Source organism: Suillus bovinus (assembly GCF_016758785.1).
Source record: "Suillus bovinus strain UH-Sbo-P2 chromosome Unknown EDB93scaffold_11, whole genome shotgun sequence".
In the NCBI taxonomy this organism is placed as follows: domain Eukaryota; kingdom Fungi; phylum Basidiomycota; class Agaricomycetes; order Boletales; family Suillaceae; genus Suillus; species Suillus bovinus.
In genome coordinates this window covers 201,508-215,692 of record NW_024542067.1, presented here as the reverse complement: position 1 = coordinate 215,692, position 14,185 = coordinate 201,508, and the positions used below count along the sequence as shown (strand labels likewise).

The 14,185-nt window shown below is 47.6% G+C and overlaps 6 protein-coding genes across 6 annotated transcripts; 3 read left to right on the top strand and 3 right to left on the bottom strand.

Moving 5' to 3' along the window:
* Positions 1-397: 397 nt before the first annotated feature.
* Positions 398-2,501, top strand: EDB93DRAFT_1247732 (amidase signature domain-containing protein; the record flags this gene model as incomplete). The annotated part of the gene is made up of 9 exons (XM_041452628.1): positions 398-1,001; positions 1,053-1,123; positions 1,172-1,266; positions 1,318-1,416; positions 1,465-1,783; positions 1,835-1,972; positions 2,017-2,144; positions 2,198-2,334; positions 2,386-2,501. The coding sequence occupies 9 exons, from the start codon at positions 398-400 to the stop codon at positions 2,499-2,501; spliced, it is 1,707 nt and encodes a 568-aa protein (XP_041310392.1).
* A 138-nt stretch (positions 2,502-2,639) lies between these two features.
* EDB93DRAFT_92601 (uncharacterized protein) lies at positions 2,640-3,524 on the bottom strand. Its single transcript, XM_041457970.1, has one exon. The coding sequence runs from the start codon at positions 3,360-3,362 to the stop codon at positions 2,826-2,828; it is 537 nt and encodes a 178-aa protein (XP_041310391.1). The 5' UTR covers positions 3,363-3,524; the 3' UTR covers positions 2,640-2,825.
* A 925-nt stretch (positions 3,525-4,449) lies between these two features.
* EDB93DRAFT_1101815 (carbohydrate esterase family 4 protein) lies at positions 4,450-6,546 on the bottom strand (the record flags this gene model as incomplete). The annotated part of the gene is made up of 11 exons (XM_041447137.1): positions 4,450-4,646; positions 4,693-4,864; positions 4,920-5,102; positions 5,150-5,197; positions 5,249-5,250; positions 5,304-5,348; positions 5,402-5,422; positions 5,478-5,561; positions 5,618-5,708; positions 5,755-6,068; positions 6,348-6,546. The coding sequence occupies 11 exons, from the start codon at positions 6,544-6,546 to the stop codon at positions 4,450-4,452; spliced, it is 1,356 nt and encodes a 451-aa protein (XP_041310390.1).
* On the bottom strand, positions 6,328-7,069 carry EDB93DRAFT_92398 (uncharacterized protein). The gene has a single exon (XM_041457966.1). It carries the CDS (start codon positions 6,993-6,995, stop codon positions 6,552-6,554), a length of 444 nt encoding a protein of 147 aa, XP_041310389.1. The 5' UTR covers positions 6,996-7,069; the 3' UTR covers positions 6,328-6,551.
* A 905-nt stretch (positions 7,070-7,974) lies between these two features.
* Positions 7,975-9,936, top strand: EDB93DRAFT_1264576 (uncharacterized protein; the record flags this gene model as incomplete). The annotated part of the gene is made up of 3 exons (XM_041454222.1): positions 7,975-8,681; positions 9,515-9,666; positions 9,715-9,936. The coding sequence occupies exons 1-3, from the start codon at positions 8,432-8,434 to the stop codon at positions 9,934-9,936; spliced, it is 624 nt and encodes a 207-aa protein (XP_041310388.1). The 5' UTR covers positions 7,975-8,431.
* Positions 9,937-11,051: 1,115 nt separating this feature from the next.
* Positions 11,052-14,179, top strand: EDB93DRAFT_1080565 (P-loop containing nucleoside triphosphate hydrolase protein; the record flags this gene model as incomplete). The annotated part of the gene is made up of 13 exons (XM_041445546.1): positions 11,052-11,242; positions 11,294-11,346; positions 11,400-11,434; positions 11,497-11,531; positions 11,585-11,916; positions 11,968-12,075; positions 12,131-12,199; positions 12,247-12,544; positions 12,597-12,962; positions 13,019-13,210; positions 13,266-13,524; positions 13,738-13,890; positions 13,940-14,179. 13 exons carry the CDS (start codon positions 11,052-11,054, stop codon positions 14,177-14,179), a joined length of 2,331 nt encoding a protein of 776 aa, XP_041310387.1.
* Positions 14,180-14,185: the final 6 nt, after the last annotated feature.

The window sequence follows — 14,185 nt, the reverse complement described above, 5'->3', positions numbered from 1 at the left end:
TGCAACCCCAATTTTTGGCCCTCGAACAACCTCGAAGGATCATACTTCCATGCCGTGCGGTACAAGGTTCTTGTATGTCCTGCTTCTTGCCCCATCAGTAGCAACGGAATGATAGACCTGCGGATATGCAATCATCAACTCCAGTCGGAGACAGTCTATAGTGCCAGGTGTCCTGACAGCGCAGTGGCTGGAGTCCTCGTTCTATTCATCTGCATCAACCTTGTGACTCGTCCCTTGCTGGCATTGCTGTCATGGCACATATACATCTCCCCACAAAGAACTTCAGAAGGCATGCTTATCTTCGGCGGACAGCTTATCTGAAGAGCTACTTTTGAGAATGGTACATAAACTGCAACCCAGTGTATCAACTTTCCTATTCTTTATTCCAGTCTAAAGAATGGCTACGACGTCCTTCAAAGAGAAAATCAAAGGCATAGGGGGTAATCCTTCATACGAAGTAAAGGCTCGCGTCTTACGAGGACATCTTGAAGCCAAGATTCCACAGGGTCTCCAGCTTCCCCTAGCACTTCTTGAGGATCCACCTCTTGATGTCACTCATATCCCTGAGACGTGTGGCTTACTCACTGCCCAAGAGTTGGCTATCACTGAACTAGATGCAACCGCTGTGTGCCAAAAGATTGCCGCAGACGAACTGACAGCAGTCGAGGCTGTCACTGCCTTTGGAAAGCGTGCAGCTATCGCCCATCAGCTCACAGGTTGTCTTACGGACTTCTTCCTCGATGAAGGCATAGAGCAGGCGCGGCAGTTGGATGAGTACTTCAAAAAAGAAGGCAAGGTCATTGGGCCACTTCATGGATTGCCAATTTCAGTCAAAGTTAGTGTATCATCACCGAACATGCAGTCATCTATTCTTAATCCCCGCCGTCCTCAGGCCCATTACCGAATAAAGGGGACAGTTGGATTTGCAGGCTTTCTCGTGAATGTGGAAACTTCGACGGAAGACTGCGATATGACAAGCATTCTGCGTTCATTAGGTGCAGGTATGTAATTGATCCCTATTTTAACATAATATCGCTCGAGCATGTTCGTAGTCTTCTATGTCAAGACCAATCAGCCACAGTCTATAATGCACCTCGAGTCTAAGTCTTGCTATAGTCGAGTGGTATGCCGTTCCTCGAGTATAAGTCATTATTCGGCTCAAATCAATTAGCTGAACCCCCACAATACGGACCTTACTGCAGGAGGATCTTCCGGTGGTGAATCGGCCCTTGTCGCCATGAAGGGCTCTTGTATGGGTATTGGCACGTAAGTCCGTTTCCTACACATGACATAGAAACTGATATATTATCAATGAAGCGATGGCGGAGGATCTATTCGATGTCCGTCCGCCCATTGTGGTATATACGGAATCCGTCCGTCTTCTCGGACAACACCCAGCCACGGAACTCTGTGGTAGTAAGTATATCAAGCTTTGACATGGAGTCATGTTGATAGCTACCATAGTCAACATGGCCAGGACGGAGTGTTTCCTTCAACAGGCCCGATGTGTCGCTCAGCACGAGACATGCGACTTTTCCTCGAAGCTGTCCTTGGGGCCAATCCTTCACATCGGGACCCAGATGCTTTGCCTATTCCACTGAAAGTGCCAGACCTGACCCAAAAGAAACTGCGCGTAGGAATCATGATGCACGATGGGGTTGTGATGCCTCATCCCCCAACTATCCGAGCACTGAAATTTTTGAAAGAAAAGCTGGAGGCATCGTCAGAGGTCGAGGTGGTAAACTACACACCGTACGACCACGACCGTGGATACAGCATAATTGTAAGTCTGGTAGTTTGTTGGATCTACATCATGTAACTCATGTGTTTCTAGCGCGAGCTCTACTATGAGGATGGAGGAGCTACAGTTCGACATATTCTGGAGGAGAGTGGAGAAGATATGCACCCGCTGACAGAATGGGTAATCAGTCCACCATACGTGAAAAATCATGATGCTGCGCAAATTTGGAAGGTGAGACGTTCTGCTGTCTATCGACAGGGTGCTGACCTTACCAGCTACGTGATCTACGTGATACCTACCGGCGGGAGTACTCTGATCACTGGTGGTCCCAAAACGTCGACGTCGTTGTATGCCCACCCTTTCAAGGTACAGCTAGCCCCCATGACACTACAAGATATTGGAGGTTCGTAACAATATATCGCAGGACGCCAGGCTATCTAACAGGTCATAATTTAGCTACACGGCTATCTGGAATTTGCTAGACTACCCAGGAGCAGTCTTCCCGACAGGTCTCGTCGCTGACACAGCCATTGATTTATATCTGGAGTCACCTAGCCCGATGAGCGCGGCGGATGAGTACAACATCTCCTTGTGTTAGTCGCGCTCTTACAAATTGGATGGCATGAGCTGACTATTACGTACAGATGATGCAGCGATATTCAAGGGAGCCCCGGTGTCGCTGCAGACTGTGAGCCGAAAATTCAATGACGGTTTGGTGTTGGCGGCACAGGATTTAATTGAACGCATCCTCCAGTCTTAGGGGGTGTCGCATCTATTACACTGAAAGCATCGTACGAGTTTTCGGATACTGTATGTATTTGTATCATTAAAGCGCTAAAGGTTGTTCGAATCAGGATTGTCTATGTCAAACACATCTTATTGGTGTTGCTCAGTCTCCCTTGCAGTAATTGTGCCCAGAGCCAACACAGAGCAGACTTATATACAGTCTGATATTATTTATAATTCCTACGATGCGGTAAGAACTAGCATTGATCCTCGAAATTACAGATTGTCCTCGATGTACAAGTGGAATTTGAGTCACAAGCCCTTCAGCAGTGCTTTCAACACCATCAGGGGACTTTTTCTAACGCAAGTCTTCCACAAGAACCTTCATCGCCTCACTGGTAGCCTGAGGCGCAAGACTAGACAGTGTCGCAGGTGGCACAAGTGGTTTGACAGCCGAAGCTAAGTCTGTTGCGGGGATTCCGAGCGCGAATGCAAGCTGACTGAGATGCCCTTCAAGTTCTCCCGTCACCTCCTGACCTCTCCACTGGTTGCTATACAATCCATCATGTTGCCTCCCAAATCGCCCAACGAACATTCCCCACCACCCGACTTCCTCTTTCCACTGCCTGAGCTCCATAGCTGTGGTGTACGTATACCACACCGTGAAGAGAAGGGCTGTCGTCACCAAGGTGTATATGAAGTAACGCAAAGGCGCCCTATGTCCAGGTGGGGACACAGGCGTTAATATCTCCTTGCGTGGTCTTGAAGGCGGCAAGTCTGACTGGTTGACATGGTCAGAGCCTTCAGACAAAGAGCCTGGCAGATATGTCTCTTTGGCTTGCGAGGTTGCTTTTGAAGAAGCACGATCCCGTTTTGATCTTTTTCTGGTAGACATCGCGATCCTACGATTTGCAGGGATATACACGCTTAAGCCTTAAGGAGGGATTAATGTGAGAGGTATTTTCCTGCAATCGTCAACGTTATATATGCGAACATTAAGACCTTCTTGTGCAAACCTACCAAGATTTAGCCTGAGCTCGAGAGATGAGTGTTAGTGGGAGTGCGGTGAGGAGCTACTCGATGTGACTTTGGATGCATGATGTCACCGTACTTTACTCCAACGCACAGCCACAAGACTTACAATTTGAAATCATGTGTTTGAATTTATGTAATTTGGATTTCCAATGTGGTGAGTCTTAGAATCCATCGACCTGCGTGGAAATGGCCACATATTATGCATGGGCCCTAGCTAGACTCGTGACCAGCCCGTCTCGAGATCTTCTATGACATGAGCCCCGGGACCGTAATGTCAGATTCCTCTGGAGATCAAATTTGACCACATCATACCATAGAATCCATCAACATTCAAGACTGCGACGCTATTCTAGATGCCTATACTAAAGTCGGTCTCCCAGGTAGACCTGGGCCTCATCATATTGGCACACTTCATATACCAAGACGTTGACCGTCGTCGGGGTCACGTAATTCTGATTCTAGTAGTTTGCTGTATTGATTAACGCGGCTGTAACTAAAGAACTACTGAGCACCTCATATCCTTGTAGTCGGCTCACCACTGTAGACCGCCGTAACGCCAACATTAATATTCCGTTACGTTGTAACCTCGTTCGTAACATCTCTGTTCGTCAAGTATGGTAATTACATTGTTAAGAAACGTCGCTTCGACACGTCCATAGTGGTCCATTATGAGACAGCAAAGCAAAAAAAAAAGTCCGGTAACATGGAGATAGAACAACAATATCTCAAAAGGTGATATCGGCAAAGTCCACCGGGTATATTAAATGGCGTGCACAGATATAACACCAGCGTATTGGCGCTACTTTTGTTGACGGTATGGGGAAGAGGTATGTTATGCGTGGAGAGGGTTGCAATGTTCAGGGATATAGCCCATGTACGATTGGGAATAAAAGCATGCCATAGGCGCGACAAAGACAAGAGAAGATAGAAGAAAAAGGACAAGGATCCTACGCCAAGAGTTTCACGGAGAAGCCAACGAATGCTGCACCTGCAGCAAGTATTCCAAAACCGTCATATAGGGCTCTGCTCGCAGCACCAGTGGAATTGGTTTTGTGTCCAGAAGATGATCCGGACCCTGTTGAAGTAGAGGAACCCGATGTACCCACTGGAACACCACCGGTGACTGTTGTCGTGCCGCTGATATCTGGACAACTGTGAATATAGATATCATAAAATAACATTGGTCATACATTGATCAAATGATGGTAGAGAGTAGTTGGTCTCGACATATGGCTGAGTTTGATTCGTGGCGACACCCATAGGAACGAGGTACTTGAATGCAGCTTTCAGCTGGGAGTAGAATTTCATAGCCTCGGACATGGTAAAGTTGTTCAGCTCGTGTGTGAGCATGATGGTTCCGCCCTGCAAGCGATGTCAGTCCTCGATAGATTGCGATAGGAGTAGGGAAGGCATGTACGGTAGCGAAGCTGCCATTTTGTGCACGAGCAATGAGGGCCTCGTAATTCTGATCGACGTCAGCAGCAGTAACGTTGTTCACGCCTTCACGCCAATCGTTGGAGTCATATTTCCAAATGATAGTGCGCAAGCCCAGTGCATGGGCAATAGCCCGAACCCGATCGTCGACATCGCCGTAGGGGGGCTATGAATGCATTAGACAGTTATACGCCTGGCAGTAGTTAGGCTTACCCTCCAGCATGTAGGCGTCACGCCGACCACCAACTTGATCGCTTCCATCTATAAGCTAAGCTCAATAAATTTCTGACTGTGCTTAGTCAAAAATCTCACAGCTAAGAAGAGGTTGTTAGAGTAGAAGGTAATGGGATTATCTCAGACGACATACTATAGTAAAACTCTGCAAAGACTTCATCGTTGGTCAAAGATGTCGCTATGAACATAGTGAGATAATCAACCGCATGAGCATGTTCACGTAACACTTACTATATCTGTGCGACCAAGTGTCTGCGCCAGTATGACATCAGTGCGCCATCACTACAACGAACGTGCAAAGACTCACGAACACAAATTTCATGACCATCAGCTAGAGCGCGTTGGGCCTCAAGAGGCCAGTCCATGACATTACTGCCGATGTAGAACATAGCTAAATTGCAATGAGGATAGTTATAATAAGAATTGAAACAAGCAAAATAGACGTACTGGCTTTTTGCTCATTTTGAGACAAAAAGTCGTAGAACACGTTGTGGGAGCAATTAGGTCCATCGTCAAAACCATAACCTAGAGTATCAGGCTAGACAAAGTCAATTGCTAGATCATGGTGAGATAGAAAAACCTACCTCTGGGACGGCAGCCAGATCCGGAGGTAATCCAGCCAATTTTGGAGTAGTGCATTGATCATATGTCCACCAGCAATCTGGATCAGACGAAGGATACGTCGGGGTGAAGTTGCTGAAGTCACCCATGAGGGAGCCGGGCTGGGTGCCCTTGGGCTGAATATTTGGGATCTGACTCTGGATGGACTGGTACTTGGCTTGAGCATTGGTGTCACTGCTGAGAATGGTCGCGACTGTCCAAATAGGCGGGAACTGGTTCGCAGCGAGAGCAGCAGAGACGGGCGCGTAGTAATATGGGGTGCACTCCTGATTGGGGTCTGAGTTGATAAGTAATCAGCGTGAATTTTTAACATGTTGCTCGGGAAAATATGAAAAAGCAACGCGGTGTCGCCATGGTCATCATGGCCGCATGGAAGGCCAGAACATTCCTCGGTTCCCTCTTATTTGGGGATAGATGGTCGCATGATGATGTTGTATTCAAGTGAAAAAGTCCATGTTCAAATTGAACAACGCAGAGTCTCGAATGAAGCGGCGTCCACCCTTTGCGTCAATGTGACGATTCGGAGGGTGCACAGTGCTCCCGCGAATATACATACATGCATCTCCATTCTGAACCGTCTTGGCTAATGCCTGTAACTCGCACGCAAGAATGATATTTTGATTCTTACCAGTGATCTGCGCCTCGCCCTGTTCAGTGGTGCGGTCCTGCGCACTGGCGGACAATGTAAAGAATGTGGTTGCAATGATAGCAGAAGAGACTGCGGCCCGTGAAGCAAAGAACGGCGACAAACGCATGTCGATTAGTTTGGGTGGTTGGAAAAACAAAAAGAGGTCGATGATTGACACGGAGAGTCGTCGGGTCGCAATATATGCGGGAGTTTAAAATTCGGGAGGAAGTCGGAAAGGAGGATATTCGTTCTGCAGGACTGGAAACTCCACTGGGAAATGTATGAGAAGCTGTAGACGGTTAACTCCGTGTCACCGGAATAGTGGGAGGAGAAACAGAACCCGAAGTAAAAGACGCAGAACCAGTATATATAGGGTGCTACATGGGCAACATGCATTTCGAATTTCGAAATGATAGTATAAGCTCCGGCCAAAAATAAAACTATAAATCGTGGCCTTATCCAGCGCGCACTATGTCCAGGTTGAGTAAAGCTTATACCGATTTGACAGCATAAGGTGCCGAATACCAAGCTGCGCAGCGGCCATGTATGGGATTTGATTTCTTCAAAGATGTTCATTGGATATCCAGTCGTCAAGCTGTCGACAAAGTCACATCATAGAAAATCTTCAAATGGAGGTCCATAAAAAGCACTTGATAGAACAGTTTGCACTGCTAACTGTAACTTGTCGAGTTAGTTAGTCCCTAATTAGTAACTGAGTTTCAAAAATATTTATATGCTGCAACATTTTTAGAAGCGCTTCAAAAATACTTGGAACTCGGGCCACGCGGCAGAATTTTCATTGGCTATTTATTTTCGTAAGAGCTTACCGACTCCATTCATAATCGCGGTCCTCCAACAAATTACCCCGTTTGTCTTGTACAGTCACGCCATCACGTTCAACGGGCGGGTTGGAAGAATATTGAAGACAGTACCACATCCGCGTCAGCCGTCGCACTAAACGTCAACGCCGCTGTCAGGTCAGGTGGAGCGTACCTCCGCACCATTAATACAATATATTGCTTCTCAAACGAGTCAAGTGACCCCTTCACTGAACACCTTATCATCTACCAAGGCTCCCGTGATATCTCTTCTTCGCTCATATCCAACAGGTGAGTAACGACTCCTTAGTCTATGAGGTTTATGGTGTGCCAACTAGGATTTGGGATAAAACTATTCAGGCAAGCTTTTTAGCCAGCCCGAGGGTGTTATATTTTTTTAGCCAGATGTCGTTTTTAACTACCAAAAAAAGTCGCTATAAATTCTGGCTAATTAGCCAAGGCGCTTAAGGCCATTTCCCGCTGGCCACTCGTCATTCTCTTCAGACTTACCCTTATCTTTTCCCGCGCTGTCAGGTGCCGAGTCAGCCACCATACAAGGAACCCATCAGCATTCAAGTCTATCTCGGTTCCACATCGAGTGTCGTAGAACTCTCCCGCACATCGTCCAACCAAGTATCATAGATACGGGAAGGTTTGAGGAAAAAGAGTGGCGATCAGATGCTCGGAAATGGAGTAGCTGTGCATGAAAGCAACATCACCATGATGCTCATCGCGGTGGTGCACCTTGATGGTTCGAAAGATTGTATGGCAATATCAACTAATCAATGATATGTCAGTCCAAGCTGTCCAGCCGCTGGTTGACTCAAGTCTCAATGATATATATTTCTGACCTGATCTGCAGTATATACATGGGCATCTGAGGTACAGGCAGCCATAGAGAGTTATTAGCAAGGAACTCTATCCCGAACCCTAGTGTCAAATTGCCATCCATCACAGACACATTTACGGTTCTTCCGATATCAATGGGCTCGTTTGCATATCGCTTAGCGGTGGACTATGAATCTTGCGCTCCGCGTGTAAGCTTTCATGCATGCTCAGTTCATTAACACTCTTGACACATGCTGCAACTAAGATAGTACATGTTGCGGCCTCTTCTCCATCACATCGCATTGCCATTCTCTCTGGTGGGGTGCCGCTCAAAAGTTCGCCTATGTGAGTTATACATGCCACGGAATGTTAACATCCTCCCTCTCTCGTGGTGCGCTCGCAAACCCAAGTGCCAAACGAATTTTAGCGGTCATCGAGCTTGCTGTGTTTTCAAATGGCCCCGTCCATCGAAACGTGGTGGTCATCAACAACAATTACACTGACGATCGTTTGAGCGTTGGCCTAGCTGCGAAACATCCGGGACTGAAAGTTGTGAGCGTGCTAAATGCAGATGACGTTTTACTTCGCCCCAGACCAGGCAAGATGCGGAAGCCGTGTGAATGGTCGTTCTGAGAGGTTCGGAGGAAACATTTGTGTGCAAGGTCCTTGGTGCCTATACAAGTTCAATGGCAAAGGGGGTGAGTGCTGGTGTTTCTTAGCTTGTTTCTGTCGGTGCTCATGATAATTCTACTTGTAACTTCAAGTGCCCAAGTCCCACACGTTGGCGTGCCAAGTCCCTTGGTGACGCAATGGTTGCACGTTTGCATAGCATTGGTATTGCACTCAGACATTGCCACGTTCCTGAACACGAACCTCATTACAGTCTGAGTTTAGGCAACATTGATTCATGCACAAACATTCGGTAATACTCTTAAATCTGACTGTTCCACTGTGTGGCATCAAATCGTGCAACTTTTCTCTGGTTGCCGATAACCACGTCGAGTTGAGACTCGGTTTACACAATGAACCAGGCATCGTTGGAATACTCTCGTTAGCTCACTACTGAGATGTTGCGCCTGGTGAGTATACCTGGCGGAAGATAGACCAAAGCAGTTATCTACTGGGGTGGAGGTACGATATTCAATTAAGATTATCTTCCGATATTAACTTCTTTTGCTTTTCAGGAGGCGCGCATGTCTGATGCCCATGAGCTTGCTCTGTGAAGATGTGACTATAATTTTACGAACCACCTTGACGGTATATAGCAACTTGAAATTGGAAAAGTAGTGGAAGAAGTTCGGGGCATCATTCCACCACCGAGGTCCAAAAGAATTTATGTGAATTAACGTCACAGAAGATTGTTCCATCTCGTGTCGACTGTGCTCCATGTATAACCTCGACACGCGCACCTAGATTCTCAATCTCCATTGTGAATGTCACACTGTCTAGGTATCACGAACTTATTGATGGGAATTCAAGTTCCATCCGCATGGCCAGGAGATGTTAATGAACTACATGTCGCTGCAGGTAACAACGAAGACAATGAGCCCGACTTGCTCGCGCTCCTGAATGCTCCAACTGATGCCCATTCCTGGCTTTGTGTACGTTCGTGACCGGCTGTCAGAGCCCCTGCCGAAGATGAAGCGCAGGTGGAGGCCGTACTGCAAACCTTCACTTCTTCTCCCTCTGTAGTTTCTCAATCCTCATCTGATGGGGGTTCGACTTCACAGGGTTTGGGTATGTTAGAAGGGAAGGTGGACAAGGGTATTGGAGCTGCATGTCAGGCTGTGCTGGTCCCTGAATCAGATTTGAAACGGTTGTGGGCGATGGTGATCGCAGAGAGATGTCTGCTGGTGGCACTACAGGAGTAATTGCTGTTTGCTTACCGGCGATCCTGGTCAGAATACAGCCATTCTTGCGGCCCTCGTCGATCCAGCGAGTTCAGCCGCTCCTGCTGAATTTGTTAGTAACGCGGGTAAAATACTGGAAGAGGTACTGCTGGTGCTCGTAAGTTAGTTATTCTTGGATGTGAATAGCATGATTCAATAACGTTCCTGTACTTTGGTAGTTTTTGCAGTCTTCTTTACAGCATGTCCAGTATGCCCCTGTGTTCGCTTGATTGGACCATTTTGACTGAGCGCTGCTCTAACTGCACTAGGAACACGCACATCCGTTCTTCCAGGAGATAGAACCATTGTTAATGCCCTAGCACCATATGGTGCTGTGCTTTCGTCAGATACTCCACTGGAAGATGCTGTTGTGGCTGTGAAAGAAGGTGCAGATCGATCAATCATCAGAAGACCCGGGGAATGAAGGCACAATGAGGACGTGTATTGTACTATGTAGGTGGTGCGTTCCTCCTGATCCTGGTGCCATTCGGGAGTCGCCAACATCGTGGTTGAGTACAAAGGGTGTGACTATGTAAGCCTACTATCACCGTCCGCCAAGACACTTTTGTAGTCCTGCACGTGACAGCGGGCGCCGCCGCATGCTGCCGAATTCTCCAGACTTCACAGCTTCAAGGCATTGTATTTATGGACCTACACGAGCTCAAGCGATCATAGTACGGGACCTCCTGTATGAGATAACAATTTTATGTCCTGTGTACGTGTTCTTTTGTCGGCGATTCTCATCGCATCCTTGCCATGTATGGACAGGTTCTGATGTACTCTGATCTCAGAAAATATCAGAATAACACAATTTGCCGAATAGGTCATCGCAGATCTCTTCTGGTTAGCACATGAGTCTTAAAACGTCACTTTGCATTTGTATAGGGAACAACAATATCACCAACAGATGATCATGCGCTGATGGTTGCTGTACACGGCGTGCGACATTTCTCAGCGCTTTCTCTTATACCTGCAACTTGAGGTGGCTTACCCTGGATCTCAAGCTGTGGCCGTGATGCACACTATGCTTATAAAATCAGAGGTTATTCAGATGTTGTGTGCCCCACACTTCCGAGTTTCAGACCCAATCTACTATCATGAACGGATTTCTCACTACGCGGCGCAGACATGCCACATCGTCAGGCGACCCGTCTCCTGATGTCACATCTATTTCTTCCCTGTCTGGTTCCGCCAGCCCTCCAGATACGGGTGTTGACATATCATCCACCGACTATGCCCATAGGCGAAGAGAGCTTATGAAAATGATGGCTGACCTCAAATCCATGGGGTGAGTGTTTGTGGATCTGACTGCACAGCTTGCTCATGCGACCTCTTACAGTGCCGAAGCGCTCATTGACTTACCATCAGTAGTCGTCATTGGTGGTCAATCAGGTTTGTGGTCGCCTCCTCTTGCAACCCCAGCTGTACTCAACCCCATGTTTCAGCGGGAAAAAGCTCGCTCGTCGAAGCCGTCAGCGGGGTACGTCGGCAGATAGTTTGTCCTTTTGTCATTTGGCTCATTATTTTTCCATTATGATAAAGATCAATGTCCCGAGGGACAGCGGGACATGTACAAGGTGACCATACCACAGTCAGTCGCTACATAGGATCCTCATGCTACGCTATGCAGATGTCCTATGGAATGTACCATGTCGAGTCATGCCACGTCGTGGTCTTGCACTATTACCTTGCGGATGAGCTTCGATAGTAATGGTCGAGACACGGCAAAGACTATTACGGTGCCCTTTGGCCGAACGATTACCGATAGAAATGAGGTTGAAGTTTGGCTGCGTCGTGCCCAGTCAGCCATTCTCAACCCGAACATCCCTTCTTCAAATTTCCACACGAAGACCATCGAGGAACTCAGGAACACAAGGAATACACTAAAGTTCTCCCGCAACGTGGTGTGCGTCTCCATTGAAGACCCCGATGCGACAGACTTGTCCTTCTATGATCTACCGGGTAAGTATATGCTGAATTGGATTGAGACAATACAGCTAATGTGTAATGAAGGTTTGATCCAAAACGAAGAAGCCGAAACTGTTGCCCTCGTGAAAAGTTTGGTGGAACATTACACCCAAAAAAATAATACCATCATATTGACTACAATTCCCATGAGTGGTACGTGTATGGACTGCGAAATCCTGTTTAACCGAGTTGATGCCTGCCTTCCTAGATGACATGGAAAATCAACAATCCATGAGTCTTGCCAGGGCTGCGGACCCCGACGGAAAGCGAACAATTGGTATGCCCCCAAGTTGTAATACGATGAAATAACTCAAATCTGTTTAGGTGTCCTTACGAAACCTGACACGCTCGGTGCCGGTGCTATCAATCAGCGCAAGAGATGGGTAGAAATCATTGAGGGCCGTTCGGAGGATCACAAATTGAAGCACGGTTTTTACTGCGTGCGTCTTCCTGATGATGCCGAACGCACACAGCGCCTGTCTCGTGCTGAGTTGCAAAGGCGTGCCGCTGAATATTTCGACACAACGCCGCCGTGGAATGGCGTGACCGACCGTCGTCGGTTCGGAATTCCGGGTTTTGTCTCCGATGTCAGCCGACTGCTCATCCAGCTGATCGAGGAAGCGTGCGTGATTCTCCTAGCTCGCTCGCTATAACAGAACTGACACTGTTTATAGTTTACCACGCCTCAGGGAAGATATCGACAAGCTCCTTGCTCAATGTAACAAGGATTTCGACGCATTGCCCCCGCCACTTACAAATGACCCACAAATTGAGGTTTTGGGACGTGTTAACACATTCTGCGACGTCTTCAAGAGCTTTGTGAATGGCAGTCACGAAGACAAGGGTCTTGCACAGCGGAATCGCGCTCTCTATGCTATCTTTAAGAGGGATATACGCGGCACTGCTCCTGACTTTAGGCCTTTTGAAAAACCGGAAGAGTATGTTCCACTGGATGACACCGCGGGGAAGATGACTCTTACTGAACGAGACCCCGGCGTGAAAATGATGGGTATATATGACGTCAGAAAGGTCATTCACGAGTATGTTTTTCGTGTTTGGTTGTGGCAGTTGGACATCAACTCAACCAATCATCAAGGGCAATTGGATGGGAGCTTCCGAACAATGTACCATATCAGGCGAAGGCGAACCTCATCGCTCAATTCACTAAACTCTGGTTCGCTCCATCTAAGCGTTGTCTTGCCGGTATCAATGATGTACTCGATCAAATCATCGACACACTCATAAGCACCCATTTTGGACGCTTCAGAGTACTCGAGGGCTATGTTGGGTAAGCATTGACTCCTCATAACTATTGCCTTGGCCTAAATTGTCTGTGGTATTAGCGATTTGATTAGAATTGAGGTTGGTATCTGCAAGGCACGCGCCGAAGAAGCTGTCAAATCAGTCTTGGCCCTGGAAACTACTCCGTACTATACTCAGAACAAGCACTATCTTGAAACACTCCGCGACAAATGGTTGGCTCATTACAAGATAGTTCGGAGTAGAGCGTCTCAGTACAAGGCCCCCGTACATCTTATTCAGCAGAGTTATCCAGCCACGTACTTTGACGACAATCGCGAAGGACCGCCGATAGCTGAAAGGGTATTCGATGTACGGGAAACATTGTCGGAATGTTGTGAAACACTGCCACAAATTTCCGACGCACCGCAAGAACGTTATGAATCACCAAGGGCAGTAGCTTATATTCCACAGGCGCAGGTACGACCAGCTGTACGTGCCGTATCCCCAATAGTGCAGGCTCCTGGTCAGTGGGATTCGGTGGTCGCTCCATCCCGCATTCAGTCGATGCCGGAGACGCCCGAAGCCAAAGCTTTGAGGGCGCTTGCAGAAGCAGGGTATGCAAATCTCAAGATACCCGATCTTGCGCGTCTGTTACCTCCCGACTCCTTCCAAGAAGAGCTAATCGTAATGGCCGATGTTCGAGCCTATTATCACGTCGCCTACAAGGTGAGTCTCGTTTATCATATGTATTTCAATTTGTTTATCCCCCGAGCAGCGCATCATTGACCATATTCCTCTAACGATTGAACATGCCCTCCACCATGCCCTGACGCAACAGCTGTCGCAGAGCCTTCTTACGAGCTTGCTGACCGATGTTGCGTCTGGGCCCAACTTCTCTGACCGTATGGTCAGCGAAGACCCTTCCGTTGCTCAGAAACGCGCATCACTCTCGACAAGAAAACAACGCCTATCAGACATTCGCCGAAAACTCATGACTTTCGGCAATAATATTTGATCGCTG